We start from the raw sequence: 12645 nt of genomic DNA on the forward strand, positions 1-12645 counted from the left end.
TGACTACCGTCGCCTAGCAACCCAGGGAGGTCGGGGCGGAGTGGAACGAACCAACAACGAGAGGATTACAAAAAAAAGAAAGAGAGAACGGACCTGGTTGAAGACAGGATGGTGTGAGGGAGGATGAGGGAACAGCCGTCCTCTGTTCGTCTGAGAGAGTTCCTCCTTCACACTAACCCCCCTGTGACCATCGATCAGATCTGAGAGGGACCGTTTGAAATCAGCCACTTTAACCCTGGATTCCTTTTGGAGGAGACAGATGTGGAACAAACACAACCACGTGTTGTTTCATCAAACCAAACACAATCTAATGAATCTAAAATCGAGATGAATGGACCTCATCTAATGTAAATTAATGGAATTCTAAAAGACGATTGACTTTCCAACAAGACATTGTGTCTGATAAGAGACCCATCAATTACTGATACACATGTTTAACCAGATTGTAAGCACTTAAATTAGCTATAAACCCAGATATATATTTCATAAATATCCAATAATATCTGCAAATGAGTTGTACCCAAGTCCATAAACTGCCTGAAGCAAATCACCATTTTTACATTGTGCTATTTCTTTAAAAAGCATTTAATTTAGCAGACTACAGCTTGTGTGAGAAAATGCCTTAATGCCAATCTCAGTCTGTTTTTTATCATTCAATCAATCACATTTTATTTGTATAGCCCATATTCACAAATCACAATTTGTCTCATAGGGATTAGGTGCGTAATAATCTGCTGTTATGCCTCAACAAGATGAAGGAAACACTAACAACAAAAACACATGAACAGGGGAGAAAACATAAGAGAGAGCCAAATGTGAGGAATCCCTCTCCCAGGACGGACAGAAGTGATATAGATGCGGCGAGTAACTGAACACACCAACAAAATAGCAATATTAACATCATTGATTAGAGGAAGCAGTTTGTCCCATAATGGAAAAGTGTTTCAAAAGTATTTGTACATAAGAAAATGTCTCAGTGCTTGCTCAAGGAACGACTGTGGCGTATAACACTGAGTTGGTTATGTCTTGTCTGCATTTCTTGGTAGCAGAGGTAAAGCATGACCCGGAGAAGACCCCAAACAAGTTTGGTGCAGATCAGGATCAGGGGGCACAGCAAGGATTTTTCCTCACTCTCTTTAACATTGTGGGAAGATTGATCTTGATTCTAAAATGGGGCATATTTAAAGGACTGATATTTACGAGTGTGTGCAATTTGGTACAGATCAATTTCTGGATCTAGAGAATTTAATAGTGGCTCCATGAAGGGACTGTTGGGCCTCAGCAGAGGTATGAACTCACTGAATGACTATGTAGCCCTCTGGATTTGTGTGGATGCTTCAACAAATATACCTGTGTTTTCATTGTAATTGTGTTGAGATTTCTGAATACAATAAGAACTTCTGAATACAATAAGAACTTCTAACAGAATTCTGTTACATGTAAATAAAGTTTATTTTCTTCATTTGGCAAAAGATATAAAAATATTTTTAATCAATTAAAAAAAACCACAGGCACACACATTCAACACGGTAAACATGAAAATAATTCAACAAAATGTGTCAATTATACAAATTGTAAATGAAGTTGGTCATCTGAACCCTGTGGCTTACAGAACAGTCATTAATATTATTAGAAATGTCTGTTTCTACAATTATGACCAGTCTGCTGCTAATAAGGCCAACTGCAGCTTTATGATAATCACTGGAGGTAATTTAAAAATAACACCTGAGAACCTCACTAGCTGCTGTTTTTAAGTCAAAGGACTACTTGGTCGAGAAGATTTTTGAACACTCCACAAATAACTGTAACATGCCAGTGTTGAACATCACAGACTTTGTAACAACGGAAACATGAATGCTTTTCATTGCATTGTAAATATTTTTGGTTTCCAGCTGATTTCCAGCACAGAGTAACTTCAGTTAATTACTCAGACTGGGAGACACAAACATTGACACTCATACATACACTGTTTTGGAGACATTACAGAATTTTAACAAGTTAACAATGCTGGCGGAAAACAGGGTTTCTCCGCATAAACACATGTTGTTGTAAGCCCTCGCCCCCCCCCCACACACTATACACATTAATATAAATAGCTAAATATCTGACAACAGCAGCACTGTACCGAATTATTTAACAAAAACATACATCAAATGTAAAAAAAATTGTATTGTGCAGCATTTGCCAAATGCAGATGAAACATTGTGAGCTCTCTTAAAAATGTTTACTTCAAAAATGTACAATAAATGTTTATTATTAACAATCAACTAAACAGAGGAACAGGTACTAGTGCAATTGAGCATATTGTTAAGAAACTGGCTATTAAAGCCTGGAAAATTTTAAAATAACTTCTATACTTTATCACAAGCTGAGACCAGGTTATAGTCAGAAGTTTGCCTTGTATGAACCAGATTGTCAACTTCTACCTCTTGGTTCAAATCCTCAGGAACGGGTCCTATTGCATCTGTTGTTTCATTTTTTTCCTCCATGCGCTCGAGTCCTTCAGGTCCTCCATGTGTTTCAGCCAGTTCCATGTCCTGCTCCTCCTCAGCGATCAGTACGGCTTCCTCCTCCTCAGCGATCAGTACGGCTTCCTCCTTCTCAGCGATCAGTACGGCCTCCTCCTCCTCAGCGATCAGTACGGCCTCCTCCTCCTCAGCGATCAGTACGGCCTCACTCTCTTCAGCTCTGTTCGTTTCCTCCACTAGTTTATTCTCCAAAATCACGACTCCCTCTACATCATCACTGTTGCGCTCTTCTTGACTACAGACCAATGTATCCACAGCCGGAGGTTGCCAGTAGTCATACAGCTTGCCCTAATGGACAAAAACAGCATAGCAAATAAGAAAACCAATTGTTTTTTATTGGAAGACTTTAAATAGTCTGCTTTTAAGTATTGTAAGATAGAAATAAAGTATAAGTGTATATGTGACTACAATAATGTTACTGTACATGGAGAGGCCTGATCTTCTGAAGCAACATCTGCCACTTGGTGTAGATCCTGGCCACTAGATCCTTTACCTTGAGTAGGAACAGGAAGGTAGAGGTTGTCAGACAGATTAATGTAGCACACTACATCTCGAAAGCAAAGGGTCATTTAAACATCCACTGCCCACACATGAAATCATTTTTATGTACAGTGGCAACCAGATAGTGATCACAGATATGGTGATCAACCTTTTATATGGATCAAAAAGCTAGGGATTATTCATATACAATATGGGGCGTTTTTACCCGAGTGTGCAAAATATTGTGAGGAGTAGATGCAAATACTTTCCTTTAGCACACCCATTGTGATTTACAAAGCGATTAAGCATTGGCAATGCCAACCGAACTGAGCCAAACCTATCGAACCCTCGCATCTCCTCCGACCCTTCAAACATTGACCAAGTTTACTGTACAAATTCTGTTGTTTTTACCCAGAAGTCTGAAACTATCAATTTAGCCATTGAAAATGTGTCTATATTACATCTGGATCTACATTGGAATACTCTTAAGTTCCTTTGGAAATCATACTCACTTTGCTCCGGTAAAGACATTTCTCGCTCTCTCTGATGTCACACTTAATATGCGTTTCAAGCTCAGAGCACAGAGCGAGGAGCTGCCCCTGATAGACAGAAAAATAAAAAGATAAGTCAACATTTAAACCTTCAGCTCTACCAACAACAGAGATCAGACAGAATATGGAAGATTATATGGAAGGATTTTACCTTCTGATTGGCTGGGAAGAACTGAAAGTTGGAGGCTTCACTTGTCAATGTCAGAAGGCTAAAGCAGAGGTAGTAGGACTGAAACACATTCATAAAACAGAAATACATTTGCATGAGAAAAGATTGTGTGAAATAAGATCCTTCATTTATACATAAGAAAAATATATTTAGACAAGACAAACAAATTTCATAAATTTTGAATCTTAAGGCATTAACCCTGTGCTCACCTGTTGGTCAAGTGTGACCTTGTCCACCTTTTCATTCTGAGTCATGCTGGTGGAGCTCAGCATTCTTCGGAAAAGGGCGGATGGTTGCATTGATGGAAGGTATGGCCTCAGCATGGAGAGCTGCGCACAACACCAGACATTCATTACCTTGCAATAGTCATTTAGTGATTTCAAGGAACTGTAAAAGTAACGTCACAAATTTCAAGTGCTGGGATCTAAACAAAACTGTCACAAATTACCTGAAAGTATTTTCCTTTAGGTCTGGAAGTGCATTTTCCACCCAACAGCTTAGAGATCATAGACAGGCTCAGATGTTGACGCAGCTGCCTTCACAAATAAAACACACATATTTACTTTTAATGGTGCACTGTTATAAATAAAGTGCAATAAAGTCTACTCCCTAAAAGGAAAAGAGACAAGGTGATCAGAAAGGACAAGGATATAAAGACTTACTTTCCACGCGTGTTGTCAGGCAGCAGTTGGACGAGCAGGCACATGTTGTGGTGGTCTTTCGTCAGATCAGTAAGGGCCTGACAGATTCTGGGCAGCTTTAGAGATTTTAAATAAATATTAAGTCAGTAACTCTGTTAAATAAATTCACAAGAGGCAACAGCAATATAACGCAGGCCATTACTGTAGCAGACATAAACATTCTTGTACTCCAATGGCAATATGAAGGCTGATTCTCACAATCTGCTGGAAATTTCAACATATCAAAAGAATCAGTGGGACTTAAGCACTAACCATAGTGTCCCAGTCCCTGATGTTGTTGACAATTTTATACTGTAGAGAAAACAGCTCCACACTGGACTGGAGGATGAGCTGCGTGTCGAGGCAGACCTTTCCCACCACAGTGAGCAGCAGCAGCAGCTCGTCGTCGCTGTACGCTCGTGGATTCAGGCCCATACAGAAAGACAAGTACTGCAGACAAGAGCACAGGGGAAGAAACAAGTAGTGAATGATCAGAGTTAAAGTTTATTTTTGGGTTCTCCATCAAACTCTGACATAAATTACAGTTAAACTATTTTCTTACCTTCAAGACGTTGTTGTAGTTGTGCTCGGGGACAGTTCTCTGTTCCTTGTCGCTGGAAGCAATGTCACATTGGATAGAAAGGTCCTCCCTACATAAACACACAGAAATTCAGCTGCATGAAATTAAACTGATGTAAACACTTTTGGAGCAGGCATTTCAGGCAAAAACCCAATTTGAAAATATATGGGAACTACTCGACAATAGACGAATGTATTTTGTTAATTGTATGACATTCAAAAAGTCAGAATTCATGACCTACAACTTATTTCAAATAAATTCACAAGAGTGCTACTTACAGCAAATCTCCTTCTGTAAATGGAGGTTGCAGATTCTCGAATGGGAAGAGAGTCACAAAAGCAACTCCCATATTCATTAGGACCAGCGTCACATCAGCCAAACTGGGAATCCACAGTTTAAACTGCTGGCTTCCATTTTTCACTGAGGAATTATGCATATAGAAAAAAAAATGTTAACATGTCTAATCAAGCTATAGTGAAGACATACAAAAAGCATGATGGTGATGGGAACACTGACCTATCTGATTAACAGCAGTGCAGGCGATGTCACAGAGGGCCTGTAGTATCTTTTTGGATACCAGCCTCTCACTATGGACTGACATCATCTGAAAACATTGAACAAATGATCATTATCACTGCTCAAACATTCAGACAATAATCACTACTGATGAAGGCTACAGGTGTGTGGGGCCCACCTTGAACAGGAAACGGGTGATCTGAGCTGGACAGGGCGAGGAACAGTTGTAGGCTTCTTGGAACAATCCAATCATCACATGCAATCTCAGTTGAGCAGGACTGGACCTGATAGGAAGGAGGGGAATGTTAGTCGAGAGAGAAAAACACAAACAATAAATTACTTAGTAAATGCTACAAAATATGCCAAAAAAATTCACCACTGTACAGTTCTGGAGGGAGCTAACATGTTTGTTGACTTGTGTTTCCAATATGGACGTTAAAAATATATAATTTGTGCTGAGGGTTGCCAAAAGGCGAGGCCAAGTGTCAATCCAAATGGGTTCATCCTATTGGGAGCATTAATGTGCTCTGCCAATTGTTTGTTCTAACATTAATTATGTGGAAATAGGGGACGGACAGTGGCGTGAAAACTCGAAGAAAGGTCTCGGAATCACCAAAAATGTCCTCTCATTTTAAAGACTTATTTGGACCAAAATATTGTTCAAAGTTTTAGCTGACACGAGACGAGGCCCGAGGGTTACTAAAATTATAAAGAATATCTCCATTGGGACAATGAGAACGCGAATCAAATTAAATATTTCGTTGTCAGGATAGAATATGTTGCTCTGACCCGTCACGTGTACACATGGCTCACCAGAGAAGAGTGTACTTTGCTGTCCCCTGCGGGGTGACCATGCATTGTCGGAGCTGCAGTGTGTCCTGGTTGAAAATCTGACCAAATTTCTCCACGTTGAACACTGTTTCTCCAGGGGGAACATCCCTGATTGCACTGGACGTCAGTGAGTAGCGCTGCAGAAATTCCCTGGAAAACAAATGATGAGCATGAAATGCAAATTACAGGCGTTTACTGTATGAGGACTGTGTTTTGATGACAAGGTAAAACGTGGTCTAACTGTTGTTCAGTGGAGATTCCCTCCTCCCGTTTCTCTTCGGTCTCATATTCAGCTATTCTCAACAGGTCCTCTTGACATTCAGTCAGGAGCTGTACCTCAATCTCTTTAGCTCTGATAAATAAAAAGAACATGGAGACATTTAAATCCGCACAGCAACTATATTTCAAAATGAAAAGGTAATGGGTGTAAAAACAACAGAATAATATACTTTTTATTGGTGTTTATTTCTTTCAGCATTTGATCAAGATTGTTTTTGTAGAGCCCTGGCTTTGTGGAGGATGGTAATGGCTGTAGTGGGAAACACAACAGATGACATTTAAGCTCCAAACAGAGACAGTAGAGCTGATAATCACACCTTCATAAATTGATGTACAATAAAGACATGTATTGTATGTATGCATTTGGAGCTTACGGCTTTTAACTTGCTGCTGTGGTGTCTGGGTGTACTCAGCTCTAAGAAGGCTCCCTTCTCTGGCGTATCTTGAGGCTTGGTAGCATGCTTCATCATCTCCTGCAGGGAAAGCAGCGACCCCTCCTCACTGCTATGAGAGCTCTGGGTCGCATCCAAATCTAATGCAAAGCTCAGGTCGAGGTCCAGTTCCATATCTACGGCATCCTCTTCATTTTCCTGCTTACTATTCCCATCACTTTCCTGCCTCTCCAGTGGTGGAGGCTGAGAACAATGGGAAATAGACGTTCGTTCGGAAGCAGTAGTTTCAGTCTTGACGGTGCGTTTCCCACCAGATTTAACAGGCTCTTCCTTGAGCCTCTTACCCGAGGAAGTGATAAAACCGTTTTTGAGTTCCCTGTCTTTAGAACAAGAGGGGACTATATTTTCAAGTTTTAATCGCTCTAAAGTTACAGTGGGCACGGCGAATTGTGCATTACCTCCTGAAGAAGAGATTTTGGCTTTGAGTGCACGAGTAAAACTACTTTCTGGAGTCTTGTGACACAAGGATCCAGTTACTGCAGAGCTGGATGAACAACTTTTCTCTGAGGTGGGTGATTGAATCTTTCCCCCATCTTTCTTGGGCTTTGCACTCTTAGGAGCAGCACCGACTACATACGTCATGGGATCGGGGGTAAAGAGCTCAACTATATCATCAGGGGTTACGACAGGCCTTCGCGAGCGGGCAATTTTATTTCGTTCTACCGAGCGACCATAACCTGAATTTTGTCTTGATTCTGATTTGGGAGAGCTCCTGTGCATCTTGCTTCTCCCGGTCTTGAATGGTGAAACTGAGTTGCTGCGGTTCACGTGAGGTAAACTATGAGTGAGCTTTTGGGGGACCTCAGGGGATAATAAAAAGCCCAATTTATTTGTATCATTGTTTTCCTCTCCATTTTTTTGCAAACTCTCTTCAGCGGGATTTGAAGACGACGTAAACTCTTTTAACGTCAAAATAGGATCCTGAGTGGAACTTATATAAGCCTGCTTTGCCCCGATTGATGGACGTTTGAGTGACAGTGATGCACAGGATGACTGGGTGGTTGTTAATGTCGACGACAGTTCCAAACAAGATGGCTCTTCAGATGCCAGCTCTGATAACCGATGGTTATCTGTGGTCTCAACTGGCAGTTCTATGGCGGGAGACGGCCTCGATAGGGACACAGTTCGGACTGAGCTGTTATCAGTGGGTTTTGGTGTGTGTGCTTTTTCAGATTTTCCATCCGGAAGACACAGTTTCTTGGCGTTGTGGTCACAGCCCTCACGCTCTCTGCACCTCTTCAATGATGAGCAGTAGAATACTAAAGACAGAAAAAGAGCACGAGACAACACTTTTATGAATTATTCAAGTGAAGAAGGAATAACCTTTGATGAAGGGCTGGCTGTTTTAGTAAATTGAGTGTCCTGTTTTAGACACAAAAACAAGTAGGGAAATGAGCTGTAAGATCTACATTGTAGAAGGCAATGTGTACAGACCTACAATTACCAAAGGAGAAAAATGCACATTATCAAATTTGTGTATAAATAAGATGATGAGTAATTTACCTGGAATGAACTTCATACGTGAAGGCATTTCTTTATGTTGCTGGTCCTAAAATAGAAAACAAAGTCTTAGAGCTCAGAAGCTGGTTTCCTTTGGTAAGTTTTCAACAACTATAAAACCTCTAACTTGCATCCAATACTATGTACAGTTACATCTGGCTTACCGGACAATTTAAAAACAACAGATACTGTTCACACTGGCATGTTTTCAAGACACCAGTTAAATAAGTATTAGTAAACTGAAATAAGTCTTTAACTGCCTTTAAACTTGTATCAGAGTGCTCAACCAGCCTATTTCAGAATCTACATCAATGCGAACTGCTTGCTTGTATAAGACTTTCTTCGATCCCCATGACATTAAGTAAACTGTTCCAAGCAAACAACATTGCAGCATCTGTGATAATGGAATGAATAGAATCATCCCTTCTGATTGTGAAATTGCTAAATGACGACACATCCCAAACAGAAAACCAACATGACACTGATTCCAGACGCTCACTGAACATGTAAAACACTCAACCTGGCAAGGGGCTGCAGGGCTGTGCGTGATGGATAGACTGGAACTACTTCTTTCACAAGAGTGGGTATTCTGAGAAGGCTGGTAGCCATGTGGAGTTGAGTGGCTGTAAGCAGGACTCTGGGGCACTGAGTCTGAGAGGGGCTGTGGGAGAACTTCTTCAGCTGTTCGGGTATTACGTAATGGGGTCATTGGGGGCCTGTGCAGCTGGATAGTTGCTACGGGACTCTTCATGTCACTGGATTGAGCCTAAAAGAGTTCAAAACAATGCATCATCACATGAATGTACAGATCACAAATAAGGCACTTGGCAAGACCAGGTTTTAGTGGCCACATAGAAGGAAAAACAATACCTTGTTTGATTCTTGATTCTTGACATTTCTGATTCCTGAATGTGTCAACCTGGCCTTGGCTTCAGATAATTCATCTCTCCTGATGTGGAAGGACAGAGTGTAATTGCTTAAATCTCTCATAAATTGAGGGGAACCATGGAGAAAGATACCAGGAGGCGAGGGCTGTGAACTAGTTGCTGACGTGTCACTGTCAGGTGGGCTGACTGGAACACAATGTGATGAGCAGAAGGGCCCTGGGGGTTGGGCAGAGTGCTGTGGTGGACCCAGTCGGTCCCTTGGCGTGTGATGGGGCCTAATTGTTGGGTTTCCAACATTAGCTGGGCTGTCTGATGAATGGATTTGTCCCAGGTGATGAGAAGAGGGCTGACGTGGACCCAATCTGTCCCTTTGGTACAGCTCAGGGCTCTGAAGTGACAACACTCTCTTGGGTGGTTGGTGAGAAAGCTGGTTAGGCATCTGAGAGGGCTTCATTGGAGTCTCCTGGTGAAAAGACGTGTCATGGGGTAGGGAATGTTGCTGAAGTCTGAGGTCCTTCACTGAAAGACAGACACAACGTGACAAAAAGTGAAACAGATTGTCATTACAGGGCCTATTATGACTTCAGCTATGGCTTATCTATAGCGCACTTGACACATTTCTTTGTAGTTCTGCACGACACAAAGATATTACTCCTGTTAAATTGATGCAGCTGAAACGCTTCCAGCATTACTTGGGGCTATATGCCGTCACTACAAATAAATCCTCATTCATTATTTTAGCACACAATGTTCCAAAACCTTTTACAATAACAAATTCAAGTAGTTGCAGTGCAAAGTCTGGGACAAGGATCATGGTGGATTGATGGAATCTATTTAGCACTGAATGTTTCAGTTCAAAAATGTGACGGGAGGTTTTCTGGAAGCTGGTGAAAGGAGAACTATGGCAGCAGCAAGAGTTTAACGTTGACTTGATGCATCAAGGAGACAAGAAGGGGGAACAATATACCAACATTAAAAAAGTAACATGAGCAACTGTCAAGTCTGAAGATGTCTCACACAGCATCCCAATATATCTCCCTCACCCTGCGTCACCCATTGCAACAGCACATCCATTAACGGCTACAACTGCTGTCACTCTCTATGTTACCTGTAGGTGTTCGCATCCTATTGGATAGTTAAGTCTAAATATGCAAATTCCTGAATCCCATTGTGTCCTTACGTTTTGCCACTAGTGAAATATGCAAACGAGTTGGAGCCTGTGTTTGTGGCATCTGAATTAAGTATGAAAGATCACGAGTGTAGACGCTACACTGGACTGCTAGTTGGCCCTTTATCTATTGCCCGACATTGGGTTTTGCTTGGAGAAGGGATTATGTGTGGAATGAATGACACAGGCTCTATTCTCCTAATGGTGCTGTACAGATGTAATGTGTGAGGATGGAGGTGACAGATTTCCCTCCTACTACCAAACATACTTATACAACACTATCATACAACCAAATCTTTCTGGAAAGGTCCAGGCAGATCTGCCAACTCTACGACCTTAGAGGGTAAAATTGCCAAATATAGTGAGCAAATACATATTTGTTTATATATTATATGTGTTGCGTTCGTTTAGGGTTTTAGTTAGGTACATCAGAGAATTCAAAACAATTTAAATTAAATATTTTGACATCGCAAATAAGTTTGTCAATGTTTTAAAATATTTATTCAGATAAATACAATTCTCATATTTTGTTTGCACGCAATGATAGAAATAGCATGGATGAAACTACTATTACTATGCTTCTGTATGACAGTTTCAAACATGGCAACAGTCATGCAGGTGGAATAACGAGCATGGTTGTTGTATTTGTAGTGCAGCTTTCTATCAGTGGTTTCTCGTACTCTTACTTCGAGATCAAATGCAGCTGATCATCACCATGACTTTAACTAAACATACTGTGTGGTTAATTCTAAAGAAACACTTGACTCACCTTTACTCCTCGGGGAGATGTATTCTGCAGGTGTCCTGCAAGAAAAGGAGGAAGCGTTCATTGTGTATTTGTGTCAGCATGCGATGTATCAGCAGCAGAATCAAACACACATGTGGCGGGGACGTGAAACCTGGACGCAGGTGTCGTCTGATCGCAGCCAACAAAAAGCCGACACCTGCCTCTCAAGTGCCCACCAGTCACAGCACGTAACGTCACTTCAACAACAGGAGATCAGTCAGTGTTAAGGTGGCACCACTGTTCAGCTGTGTCCGTTTAAAAACCACAATAAATAACAAACTATCAATGGTACCGGCGAGTGTTAGCATCGCTTGTTCTACTGAGAACAAAAGTAGCTAGGTGATGCTAGCAACCGAGCTGGCGTTAAGGACGTGTTTACATTGTTGTTTGTTTGTGTTTGTAAAATAAAGGATGTGTTTGTACTTTTTTAATTTCGCCGCGCCCGTCTGGTTCTAGGAACTAACAGCAGCAGCCCTGCTCGCAGATTCAGGAGAGAGAACGGCCTTTACTTCACTAAACAGAATGTGTTGTTAGCAGGACGTGGTTTCAGGAAGTCCGGTGTTTAGCTAGCAGGCTAACACGCTAACAGTTTAACACCGCGCTAACAGAGTCCGTGTTTCTTCTCACCGACAGTTCCCGTGGTTTTCTGTGGTTTTTCTCATGGTGAGGAGCCGGAAGTCCGTCCATAACCACAGACAAGACACCACAACAGACTGAGGAAGAGCTCCAACGTTAGAATCTAAATAACCGACAGGAACCTGCTCCCGCCTGCAACCGCACTGACCAACCGACAGTCGCTAGGAATCATGGAACCTGGAGTCCAGCCTCTTCTTCTTCTCTCGGTTTACTTCTTTTTCTTCTTCTTCTCTCAGTTTACTTCTTCTTCTTATCATTACCGCCACCTTCTAGACTGGAGTGTGGCGCAGTGTATTGGCAGTGATCATAACGAAACAAAAATTAAATTATTTTCTTTAGTCCTGTTTCTCTTAAGTAGTTTATAAGAAGGTGATGTATATTCCCTGATATCTTTCCTAACACATTTTCTAAAGTTATATTTTGCTTTTCATACTTTTCATCAAAATATAAATTCCCTTATTTGCTCAATATCTTTGTTACAGTCGTTGGTTTCTTCCCTGACCCAATACACATCCTTCTACCAGGTTTGGTTGGAAATCTGTTCAGCAGTTTTTTTTTCTTTATCTTGCTTGAACAGACAGTGGGGGGGGGGGGGGGGGGG

At 41.4% G+C, this 12645-nt stretch overlaps 1 protein-coding gene across 2 annotated transcripts; it reads right to left on the reverse strand.

Annotated features, from left to right (window-relative positions):
• Positions 1–2070: 2070 nt before the first annotated feature.
• Positions 2071–12184, reverse strand: slf2 (SMC5-SMC6 complex localization factor 2). 2 transcript variants are annotated; one of them, XM_061087447.1, is made up of 21 exons: positions 12036–12184; positions 11391–11425; positions 9437–9972; positions 9087–9332; positions 8570–8615; positions 6989–8325; positions 6785–6864; positions 6577–6687; positions 6333–6485; positions 5683–5788; positions 5505–5592; positions 5267–5408; positions 4971–5058; positions 4682–4858; positions 4391–4485; positions 4177–4264; positions 3938–4057; positions 3711–3788; positions 3521–3607; positions 2953–3021; positions 2071–2816 (listed from the first exon to the last, which is right to left on the reverse strand). In XM_061087447.1, the coding sequence occupies exons 1-21, from the start codon at positions 12068–12070 to the stop codon at positions 2352–2354; spliced, it is 4182 nt and encodes a 1393-aa protein (XP_060943430.1). In that variant the 5' UTR covers positions 12071–12184; the 3' UTR covers positions 2071–2351. The 2 variants fall into 2 exon arrangements, with proteins under 2 accessions (XP_060943430.1, XP_060943429.1); XM_061087446.1 differs by having other exon boundaries at positions 6318–6485.
• Between the last annotated feature and the right edge of the window lie 461 nt (positions 12185–12645).

Source organism: Limanda limanda, chromosome 15 (assembly GCF_963576545.1).
Source record: "Limanda limanda chromosome 15, fLimLim1.1, whole genome shotgun sequence".
Taxonomy (NCBI): Eukaryota; Metazoa; Chordata; class Actinopteri; order Pleuronectiformes; family Pleuronectidae; genus Limanda; species Limanda limanda.